The 12,248-nt window shown below is 50.1% G+C and overlaps 1 protein-coding gene across 1 annotated transcript; it reads left to right on the top strand.

The window, feature by feature from the left end:
• Window positions 1-267: 267 nt before the first annotated feature.
• Window positions 268-1,901, top strand: EI90DRAFT_3182046 (uncharacterized protein; the record flags this gene model as incomplete). The annotated part of the gene is made up of 2 exons (XM_039066367.1): window positions 268-846; window positions 936-1,901. The coding sequence occupies 2 exons, from the start codon at window positions 268-270 to the stop codon at window positions 1,500-1,502; spliced, it is 1,146 nt and encodes a 381-aa protein (XP_038908383.1). The 3' UTR covers window positions 1,503-1,901.
• Between the last annotated feature and the right edge of the window lie 10,347 nt (window positions 1,902-12,248).

A 12,248-nucleotide genomic window follows, 5' to 3' on the forward strand; every position in this document is an offset into this window, starting at 1 on the left:
GCAATCCCAATCGAACAGTACAGCAGTGTCGAGTCTTCCACTGAGTCTATCAATGCCAGCTGCCAAGAGATCGAGCCAATCGATGCTGCGTCGACCAGTCATAGTCATGAAGCCGAAGATGCGACTCCGGTCCACAGTGAGAACGAGTTCCTTGTGCCTTGCGACAGAGCCGGAGAATATAGTGAACGTTTGAGCACCAAGGAATCCAGCGTTTCAGTTTGGGACTCTAGTGGCGAGTCCAGCGCCAGCGGGTATGGTGAAGCCAAGATGCGCGCAGAGAGGCGACATTTCACACCTGAGTACAATGAAGGATCTGGTAGTCCACCCAAGAAGGATCCAGATAAAGCTCTGAGCTGCGAATCCGATCCCAATCGTGGTGGTGAAGCGCCTAAGCACGTTAGGATGCCGTCGCTGCCAACCATATCCGAGTTCAATGACGGTTATGCTGAACCGCCCACGAAAGATCCTGACAAGGCCTTATATATGAATAAGCGTCCGGGAGATGGCCTTGCCCGAGAGTATGAGTCTGAAGAGACTCTAGAGGCCGAATGTTCGCGAGAGATCGAGTTCCAAGGGGACACTTTCGCAGTTGAAAATCCAGATGGAATTTATGTCGTTTGCGATGACATGATCGCATTCTTTGAAGTCAAACACGAGTCTAAGGTGACTCCAAAGGCCGAAAGGATACGAGATGCCAAGCTCCACAGTGACATCCTCACACTTGAAATGCCGGAAGGCACCTATATCATTTGCGATGATGAGATCGCCCTGTTCGAAGTCAATGGCGAGTCTGAACCAAGCAGAAAGTCGAACATTGCACGAGTCCTGGACTCAGCCAAGAGGACAGTGAGCACGAGCATAAAGAGCCAAGGCCTCCCGGCCTCAACGATGAGCTCAATTGTTGTTCCACATTGTGTACCGACTTCCGCCGCGAGGTTTCCGTGCTTGAGACGCCAGAGGGCACCTATGTCATTCACGGTGGCCTTGTGATTCTCTTTGAAGTTGCCCAAGACGCGGAGCGCGAAATCCAGTTCAGACCCAGCCTAGCGCAAGATGGGACCGAGTTCAAGGCTAAATCAGAGCCAAAGTCCCTCAGCCTCAGCGATGAGCTTAATTCGATGCCGATTTCAGTCACTCTTACGCGCGAGTTGAATAGAGAACAGGATTATGATTTGATCGACAAAGATGCTAACATACATGATGTATTCGACGCAATGAACGGCCCTACCTCCCGGAATCTCGTTAGCGCTGGTCCTGGCAATGGAGCACCCCAGCCCCCAAAGACCCCACGTTCCCCCGACCTAGTCGATGACGGCTATGAATGCCGACCTGAGAAAGACCCCGACAAGGTCTCAAACATGAATAAACGTCCGGGAAATGGCCCAGCCCGAGAACAAGAGTCAGAGGAGACTCCAGAGGTCAAATGTTTGCGTGGTGTTGAGTCCCAAGGTGACACCCACATACTCGCGATGCCGGAGGGCATCTTTTCTTTCCAAGCATAAGCCCGCCCTCGTCTTAAACTAAGCCGACCTTTAATCATTTCCCAACATTCTTTCAAGTTTTACGCGTGTTCTTACGATTCCCGATGAGTGCAACTTGTGCACTTATTTCTTGCATGCGAAACCACGCCGTTTATTTCTGAGTTTACAAGTTTGGCCCGAGTTGGACGCGTCGTTAGTCCTCGATGCCACGATTTCCTAGCCAGATAACCTTCGTTCGAGTTTGACACGATAAATCCACGCTCCTTTCGCTTTCTGTTCGATTTTCCCCGATTTTCACGCCGAAGTTGCCACACAGCGACGTCGTACCTGATGTTGAGGTCGCCCAAGCGCAGCACACTATGCCACGACCGTACCCGATCCCACAACGCTAGATTGTACCGAGCACAAGTCAAAAGAGCCAAGGCCGGGAGGCCTTAGCGCCAAGTTTGCCGTCTGATGTCGATCCCGAGCCCGTGCGCGATGCCTACCGAGGCAGCACCGATCCCAGTCATTGTGTGCGACATGAGAACCCTAGCGTCGCCAGTTCAAACCCAAAGAGCTAAGGCCTCCCGGCCCTAGCTTCGAGTTCCAGCAGTAGATGACAGTTCCGAGCCCGTGCATGAGTGACATGACGCCCCAGCCAGATACAAGCTGATTCCAGTACACGACAGCGCTGAGTACAAGTTAGAAGAGCCAAGGCCTCCCGGCCTTACAGATCCATTCGTTGTTGAGCGCGAAGTCGATCGCGGATCCGCGAAGTCCTATGCCGATGTCGGAAAAGTCAGTATCCGTGCACATGTGTTAGCGATGGGAGTGGAATCGAGGCGTACCATTGTGCCCAATCCTCCCATTCGACCGATGGTTCTCCAATGGGTGGTAGCGTGATGCCAAATTGCGCGCGCGATGTCGAGTTCTGGTGTAGGTTGACGCTGGAGCTAGTTGATGGTGTTGGGAATGGCAAGAGTTGAGGCGATTGATGGATGAGTGAGTGCCGAAGGAAGTTGTTGAAGTACGCGAAGCAGTCGCATGGGCAAGGAACTTCGTCGCAGCTCATGTGTCCGTGGGCGAGTAACTCGCCTAGGATCTTCTCACGCCTGCACATGACCCCTGGTCCGGACAAATTCCGAAGTCACATGGCATTCAACACCGGGGCCTCATCTGATTACTTTGTTTATCTCTGTTTGACTTCTTTCCTTTCGGGAGATTGCAAGGGACTGCAATCAAGAGCAAGGCCTGTATGTAACGGGGATTTTCTGGTGTACCATAAACAAGCCAAATCCCGCGATTCTACCACCCTTAGCCAATGTTCCCTCCTACACATTTCTTATTTTTCCTGATTTTTCTGACTCCATTTCCACCTGATGTTTCCCCTTCTTATTGTTCTTTCCTTATTTGTCATTACTGGACTCTTCCGTGATACCGTGACCAGCTGTATAGTTAGCTAGACAGTGAGGAGTAGCGGAATCCACACCAGTTAACAAACCTGTGCAAGTGACCACTCCAACCCTCCCCCTCTCTTCTGTCTTGAGTCTAGTGGTGATAGACCCGTTACAACGGACCTTTGGGAGCCTCCCTCATCAGACACGCGGCCAGTTTCAACGAAATAACACCACAGTCACTCACCAGAATGCGACACGCTCACCCAACGTGCAGATGCTGAGCCCGTCTTCCTCGTCGACTAATCCTCAGCCCATGGAACTTGACCGAGCCCGACAACCTCGTCGAAACCCATGAAGCGACCTCTGCTACAACTGTAGGCAACCAGGCCATATCGCACGTAACTGCCCCTCAGCGGCTGGACAGAGGATTCGCGTAGCTGATGAACCCACGGCAGTGAAAGAACCAGAGGACCTGCAACCCCTATCCTTATCCCCAGAAGACCTTCACGCGATAAGCCAGCTGATCAAAAGCCAGCTTGCTGAGAACAGGAATGCCGTGGAAAGGGAGGAACCCCGTGAAGAAGGTTTTTGAAGCGCCAGTCGGTGAAAGCTGCACCCCGACTGGGCGACTCGCCTGTTAATGCCTCGAAAAATTGTAAATATCCGTGTATGAAGGTCGAAATCGAACCTGTAAACGAGGCAAAGGTGAGAAAGATTACTAAAGTCGCACAAAGAAAGAGGAACACGAAAGTAAGAGAAGCCGATGCACGAAAGATGACTGGGAAAACCCCATGCTCGATGAATATTCTGATCTCACTCAGATCTACTACGTCACTTGCCGCTGTGTCGACGTCCGCGCTACTTGATTCAGGAGCCATGGGAATGTTCGTCAGCAAAGAATTCGTCCGTAAACACCAGTTGCCAACGACCCCCCTAGCTTCACCCATCCTTGTTTGCAACGTCAATGGGACTCAGAACGAGAACGGTCCCATCACAGAGGAAGTCGACGTCATCCTCGGTTTTGGGGATCACTCTGAGCGTTGTAAGCTCGCTGTCGCGAACCTTGGCCAACAGACAGTTATTGTTGGCCACCCATGGCTTCTCCTCCACAACCCCGAGGTAGATTGGGTTCGACAGAAAGTGACGATGACACGGTGTCCACCGGAGTGTCAGAGAGCTGTACCCGCGGGAATAGAATTGATAGAACCCGGAGACGAAGTCTTTGTGGTTCACATGATGTCGATGCATGACATGCCAGAGATTCAAGCTGCCACCACCCCTTCTCAACAATTCACAGAGAAGGCCCGGCAGAGTGAGTCTTCCCCAGAGGGGGGATTGTTAGACACTGGTCCAGGGTCGGCACCGAGGGTCGCCATTGCGGGCCGCTATAGGCCACGATGGCCATGATGCCACAAACAAGGCCCGGGGGTAGGGCATTTGGCCTCAGCAACTCTAAAGGGAGTGCTGTGCCCCCTAGCTGTCTCTTGGCCTTCATTTTGGACTCACTGGGGTTGCCTTGTTGGGGTCAGGACTTAGGGGTCGTGGTCACATCGATATTAGAGCTAAGGTACAATAAAGTATCCTACAGGATATATATAGGAAGAAGGAATGAATGGAAGCGGACCCGGGCCGAAGGCCGAAGGGTCCGGAAGCAAACATGAATAAGGAGCGGGGTTGGCCACACAGCGGCCGGCAATGACCGAGGGTCAAAACAAACAATAACAGATAAATAAAGGAAGGAGCATAGGGCCATGATAGCAGCGATGGTATTGTAGCGGCGCTGGACTCGGAGTTGGGCCGGAGTCGGGTGCGAGAATGGTAGCGGCCCTGTAGGGGCCGAGTGGGTGGGATAGAGGAGTCGGGCTGGGCACGGTGCTGGAGGTGGACTCAGGGTGGGAAGGTTGGTGTGGCTGTGGGGGAGTCGGCCAGGTGCAGGGGAGCCTAGGGGCAAGCAGGGGAGTGAGCAGGGAGTCCTCAGGGAGGATAGGGCTGAGGTTGGGGCTTGCGCTCACGCTCACATAGTGGGAATGGGCTCAGGCGGCATCGGGACGGGCAGCTAACGGGCTGGAATGCACGGCCGTGACAGGGATCCCTGAGGCCTATCGCCTCTATGAAGATGTCTTCTCGAAGGAAGCATTTAATGCATTACCCCCACAGAAGCCGTGGGATCATGCAATAGATATCCTGCCTGGGGCTGATCTCCCATGGTCACACACCTTCCCTTTGTCCCCAAATGAACAAAAGGAACTTGATGAGTTTTTGCAGGAAAATCTGGCCAATGGCCGCATCAGGCCGTCTAAGTCCCCAATGGGGGCCCCAGTGTTTTTCGTTAAGAAGAAGGACGGATCCCTCCGACTTGTTCAAGACTACCGAAAGCTGAATGAGATCACAGTGAAGAACTCATACCCACTCCCACTTGTGTCAGATGTGCTCAACCGTCTTCAGGGCTCGAGGTACTTCTCTGTCTTAGACCTCAGATGGGGTTTCAACAATGTCCAGATTAAAGAAGGGCACGAATGGAAAGCTGCCTTCTGCACCAACCGAGGATTGTTTGAGCCTCTGGTTATGTTCTTTGGTCTCTGCAACTCCCCCATGACCTTCCAGACGATGATGAACGACATTCTCCGAGAGTTTATTGACAGAGGTGTTGCCATCTGTTATATGGATGACATCCTACTTTTCACGTCAACTCTTGAAGAACATCGTCAGGTCACCCTGGAGGTGCTAGCCACCCTGCGAAGACACAAACTCTTCCTCAAACCAGAGAAATGCAAGTTCGAACAGACCCAGATAGAGTATCTAGGGCTGGTGATATCGGAGAATCAGGTAGGGATGGACCCGGTAAAGATCAGAGGCGTCATGGACTGGCCAGTCCCAAAACAAGTCAAAGACATGCAATCCTTCCTTGGATTTGTGAACTTCTACCGGAAGTTCATCCATGACTTCTCTGAAATCGCCAGACCCCTGAATGCACTGACACGGAAGTCCAGACCTTGGAGATGGGGCAGAGAAGAACAAGAAGGGTTTGATGCCTTAAAAAAGGCTGTCACCTCAGCCCCTGTCCTTGTCTTTCCTTCAGACGAGGGGCACTTCCAACTAGAGTGTGATGCCTCTAACTTCGTGACTGGAGCTGTTCTCTCTCAGTTCCAAGAAGACCGGCAGTACCACCCGGTAGGGTTTATGTCCCGAAGTCTGAATGACGTTGAGTGATCCATGACAAAGAGATGCTTGCGATAGTCCGCGCTTTGGAGGAGTGGAGGCATTTCCTGGAAGGAGCAGCAGAACCTTTTGAAGTCTTCACTGACCATCGAAACCTCTCCTACTTCTGGTCAGCCCAGAAACTCAACCGACGCCAAGCCTGATGGTCCCTGCATCTCTCTCGCTTTGACTTCACGCTCACACACAGACCAGGAAGACTCATGCAGAAAGCAGATGCCCTGTCACGACAAGCAGACCACCCACGGGGAGAAGAGGACAACTCTGAGGTCACACTGCTACGCCCAGACCTTTTCCACATCTGAGCTGCAGCAGCTGTCTCTCTCCCAGCAGAAGAGGAGGGATTCCTGCAGCGGATCAGAAGGTGCAAAAGGGTCAGGGGCTCGGTAGCAAGTGTTACCCATGAGTTAGAATCTGGACCTGAGGTGCCTCCAGGGTGGGAGCTACACGAAGGGCCTATGCTCTATCAAGGAAGGGTCTACGTTCCCCAGGACCCCCTTCTCTGCCATGACATAGTCCATGCTCATCATGACACTCCAATGGCTGGACACCCTGGTCAGTGGAAGACATTAGAACTTGTGTCTTGGAACTACTGGTGGCCAGGGCTCTCTCGTTATATTGCCAAATATGTATCTGGATGTGACACTTGCCAACAGGTGAAATCCTTCCCTGCTCGAAAGACTGGGAAGCTCATGCCAAACAAAGTCCCAGACCGATGCTGGCAGATTATCTCAGTTGACATCATAGGAGAGCTCCCCCTATCCCAAGGGTTTGATGCAATTATGATAGTGGTTGATCGCCTGTCAAAGAGAATACATGCCATACCCACCACCACTCAAATGGACTCTGCAGGTGTAGCCCGCCTCTTCCTTGAACATGTGTGGTGACACCATGGTCTCCCAGACGAGGTTATCAGCGATAGAGGAACCACTTTCATTTCCAAATTCTCTCAAGGACTAAGTAAACTCTTAGGTATCAAGCCTACTCCGTCCGCTGCCTATCACCCTCAGACAGATGGACAAACTGAACGAGTCAATCAGGGGATCGAAACATATCTTTGGATCTTTGTAAACCACCGGCAAGATGACTGGGCAGACTGGCTACCCATTGCTGAATTTAGCTATAACAATCATATCCACTCAGCTACTCGTCACACCCCGTTTGAACTTGACACAGGCCAACACCCTTGTATGGGAGTAGAACCCCCCAAGTCTACAATGGTAGAAGCAGCTGGAGACTTTGCATCATGGATGGCACAAATGCAAGAGGAGGCAAAAGCAGCCTTAACACATGCAGCTGAGGAGATGTCGAAGTACTATGATAGGAAACGGGACAAAGCACCGGAACACAAATGGTTAGGTCCCTTTAAAATCCTCAAGATAATCTCGCGAACTACGCTGAAACTCCAGCTCCCCAAAGGATACCGGATGCACCCTGTTGTGTCAGTCTCAGATGTTTGTAAGTACCAACCAGATGAGATAGCAGGACGCCCTATGCACCCGGAACCAGGGCCCACTATCATCGATGGGGGTGAAGAGTATGAAGTGGAGAAAATCCTTGACTCTAAACACATTCGTTGTCGACTCCATTACCTTGTCCAGTGGAAGGGCTACCCCAACTCTGAAAACAGCTGGATACCTGATCGTGACATTCAAAATGCCCCAGACCTCATCACAGAATTCCATCAGCAGCACCCCTCTGCTCCTGCTCCACATGCAACCTCAACCACTCCAAGACGTAGTGGCATAAGGAGGGGGTGATGTCAGGGTACAACCGGGTCTGGACTGTTTACTCATGACTGATGACACATCAACTCCAGACCAGCACTGCCTGATCACTAGACTGACACGGACATGTAATATATTGTAAAGCGGCCCCACATTGCTGAGTACCCTGACCTTATCATTTCCTGAGTAGCAAGCGGGGAGGGTAACTTTCTTCTCTCATTTTCCCCCTTGCTGCTCAGCTGGAATCTCCATCACAACCCACTCTATCGGGTTCCCCCATTGAAACCGACCCTCTCCCTTTCAGTCTCAGCTCCAGTGAGAGCTCCAGATTCCTCGACTTAGATACTGAGCAGCTCAGTACTCTGACAGGCATGTAAAATAGATAAATAGATAGATAGATAGGCAAATAAAAGCAGATAAATAAGTCATAATAATCGTAAATAGTAATAATAATGATAATAATAATAATTGTTGTTTGTTGTTGTTGTTGTTGTTGTTGTATTATTATTATTTTTTTTTTTTGTTGTTTTCGCTAATTAGCATATACAATTAGATAATAATAGTAATAATTGTGTTGTATTAGTTATGTTTGGTTATGTTTTCGAAATTGGCATCTACCATAAATGGTGGTACTGTTGTATTTTCTCTTTTTCTTTGTATTTTGCTATTAGCATGTAAAATAAATAAGTAAATAAAATTGAATAATTAAAATGTGGAGCAGAATCAAATGAAGGGTTCCATATAAGGTAAAAAATTTGAGAAAAATTCACGGCAACATGGCACAACATGAAGCAGAAACATCCAAACAAAATAAAACCAAGGTGTCCTGTATAAAATAAAATCTCAAAAAATTGCGGCAATGTGGGATGACAAAGGAAAATAAATTTTATATAAAATAAAATCCAGAAAATTCATGGCAACATGGGACAACATAGGATAAAAGTAGAAGGAAGGTGTGCTATATAAAATAAAATCTAAAAGAATTCATGGCAACATGGGGAACACTGTTTTATAAACTTACAAAGGAATAATAGACAAAACTTGATCAGTTGGGGTGGTGGGTTTGCAGAAATGGCCAGGAAATGAAGGAAAACCTCACTCCCAGTGGATTGCCAAGAGGGGGAAAGGCATTTCTCATTCCTGTGTATGATTGATGGAGTGGGGTTTGGGGTGCAGCCCCAAGGCTCTCTGCAGGAGTGGGGTTCAGGGCAATGCCCTGATGGCCCTCTGCAGGAGCAGGGGTTCAAGGGGCTGGCCCCTTGGTGTAAAAAATAATCAGATATATCCAGGGGGGTTTGGGGCGCAGCCCCAGGCTCTCCACAGGAGTGGGGCTTGGGGAAACGCCCCAATAGCTCTCTGCAGGAGCAGAGGTTCAAGGGGCTGGCCCCTTTGTTACGGATACGGAGTCTCCAACGACCATATCCGTCACATGGTCAAAGACTTCTCCTCATTATCGTTCCTCCCCTCTTTCTCCCTTCCATCCTCTATCCTGATACCCTATCCTCCTTATCCGTTCTACCCCTTTCCCCCCCCCTCGTGCAAAGCTTTCCCCAACTGGGGTTTTGGTGCTGGCCAAGGTTATTTGTGTTTCGCGGGATTTCCCGCAACCTTACCATTTGTAGATAGTCACGCGTCTTGTACGGAAACCGCTGAAGGCGGTTCCCGCTAACGAACTAACTGCTCTACAACTGTCTCGTGTACCGTCTTCTGTAACAACCCTCCCTGTGACTCAACTGAACCTGTGTGACTGTACAACTCTCAATATGTCTTATAAGTCTGGTTATATCGAGTCCTCTAACGGCCCTCGCCACGAGAACTCGAAGTCGAGAGTCGAAGACTCTCGACGTGTGTATCGTCCTATTGAACCTGTACCCTATGGGTCATCATCACTCCGCTCTCCCCCCATTACTCAACATACGACGTCCCATCACAATCATGGTGATCGCGAACACTATGAGGCCCACTTACCCGCGATGCCGGCACGTTCGCTACGCGAACGCCAAGTAGCCGCCCATCCACCGTCTGTTTCTTCCTTTACCAGTCATCATATGTCCCCGCCAACGGTACGTTCCCTTTGGGAACACCAAGTCACCGAAGGCCCTAATAGTCAGCCCTCATTGCACGCCTACGATATCAACCCGCTACCGGTACGTTCGCACTGCAAACGCCAAGTACCCAATGGCAACTATGCGAAGCTCTCACCCATCTCACCAGTCGCGACCTCGCACATGGTACGCTCCATTGAGGAGCGCCAAGTATCCGTGGCTGACCCATCTGTCCTGATATCTCCGACTATCAATCATCAATCCCTTAATAGCTCACTACATCACCCATCGCGATCGATGGGAATTCGATCGTCCACTCCCAGGTCAGACTGGGATCACTCATCGATTACACTTCCAGTTATGGTACAAACTAGACATGACTCTCGTCTTCCCACTATAAGAACGGATCGAGGAATGGGGAATTTCCCCCATCCCCGTAACACCCTTGGTGCATAAATAATCACCATATATCTTATTATTTCTTTAGCACATGGGGAACAATAATAACAAGGATGTCGTTGCATGGGGCGGAGCCCCAATGGGGTCTGGGGCAACACCCCAGGGGGGTTCGGGGCACAGCCCCGATGCCCTCCGCAGGAGCTAGAGTCCAAAGAACACGTGGGTGTGCGAGGAACGAGCACCCCATGGGTTTAAGGTCTCTAGTTCGGGTAACATTGCTCATGGCTGTGACAGGTCTAAAGCCTTGAAGCCAAATACATCACAACACACCAATTCAATGCCCCTATGATCACATGCAGCCCACCAGTCCAGCCATGCAATTTCTTTAACAGAATTCCCATGGTATTGCAGCTAGTGCTGCACAGAATACCCACGGTTAACAAGTTAAGGTTTGCAAGGGCAGGTTCTTGCCATTTGCGAACCAATGAGTGAATCAGAGATTGTGGTTGACATAAGGCACAATGATATTTCTTCCTCATTTTTAGCGCAGTGTTGTGTCTTCAGGCTGTGGATGTAACCCCCCTTCCCATTTCCTTTCTAAAGGCAGACTCTCACCATGGGCTTCTTCACTTCCAAATTAGCCCCTGAGGTCAACAGCATTCACCCTGCGCACAAGGCAGCTGAGAACAAATGACATGTTTGAGAGTCCATCCTGTCATGGTACCAGTCCTGGTGCCCTAATAAAACCGGCAATATTAGGATGTACAAGATCTTACTAATTGCTTGACCAAAATCTTCTTTGATCTTACTCTAAAACGTGCCAATGAGCTTGGTGATTACTTAAGAAAGGAGGGACATGTTGTTGGTCCCCTTCATGGCCTCATCAAAGACCACATTCTCGTTAAGGGCCTCGATACCTCCAGTGGTGTAAGGGATTAACCTTACTTCACTATAATTCTGATTATAGTGATATTTATATTATGTTGCATCGCTATAATTCCCATTATAGTGATGCTGTTCTTTCTTTATTTATTTGTGCCGAGATATGTAAATTACATATATATACCTCTGTCAGGGACCGACCCGGGGTCGAGAGCGCCCGGGTATATCGCCCGGGGCTGAGGGTCTGGTAGGTATGACGCAGGCGCGTGTAACAATGGGCCCGAAGCAGACAAGGGTCCCTGGCCACTCAGGCTAAAGTGGGAAATGTGTTATTGTTATTATCAAGGGAAGTGTAAGCTACTTGCCTAAAGTGGGAAATGTGAGAAGAAGGTTGCTTCTCAGTTCCCACTTAGGCTGTGTTTATATACATGTGGTTGAAGGCCACATGGGAAGCGCCACGTCATCTAAGCACACAGCCACCTCCGTCCGGGTACCTCCGTAAGAGGTCCTAGGAGCGTCCGGTATGCGGGGGGTCATCCGGTGTGTCCGGGTCCGGGCGTGTTACACTGCAGCCGGGTCAATGGTTCATTGATACTGTTAGAATATGCGGATTCGGATGACTCCGGAGTGGAATCGGAGACTTATCATGGAAGGACCTTGGCCTCAGCGACTCATGCGGAGCGCTGTGCCATTGCTGGTTGTCCTAGGGGTCCCTAATTTCGGATCTAGCAGAGGGAAAGTCTCTTGGGGGAATTCAAGTTGATTTCGGACTGAGGTTACAAGTTACTAGGTACATTGTATATAAGGAGGGGTCCGGAATCAAAAGGAACAAGGGTAGGACGAAAGGAGACAAAGGGAGATGGAAAGAGGAACAACACCGAGGGTCAAGTGTTTGACTCAATGGTGTTTCCCAAAGGAGGAATGAAGGGCCAAGGCCCAAGAAGGAAGGAAGGAGGATGGGAGTCGGGAATGGCTAGCTGACTGAATAGAAAGGAAGCAGCAGCCCAAATAGGAGTGAGGGAGAATAGCGGAATTGAAATGGACAATGCAATAGTTGCAAGGTCCGGAGTAAGTCCGGAAAGTCCGAACTCGGAGGTTAAACTCCGGAATATTGGCAAA

Source organism: Cantharellus anzutake (genome assembly GCF_015039405.1).
Source record: "Cantharellus anzutake strain C23 chromosome Unknown EI90scaffold_161, whole genome shotgun sequence".
NCBI lineage: Eukaryota > Fungi > Basidiomycota > Agaricomycetes > Cantharellales > Hydnaceae > Cantharellus > Cantharellus anzutake.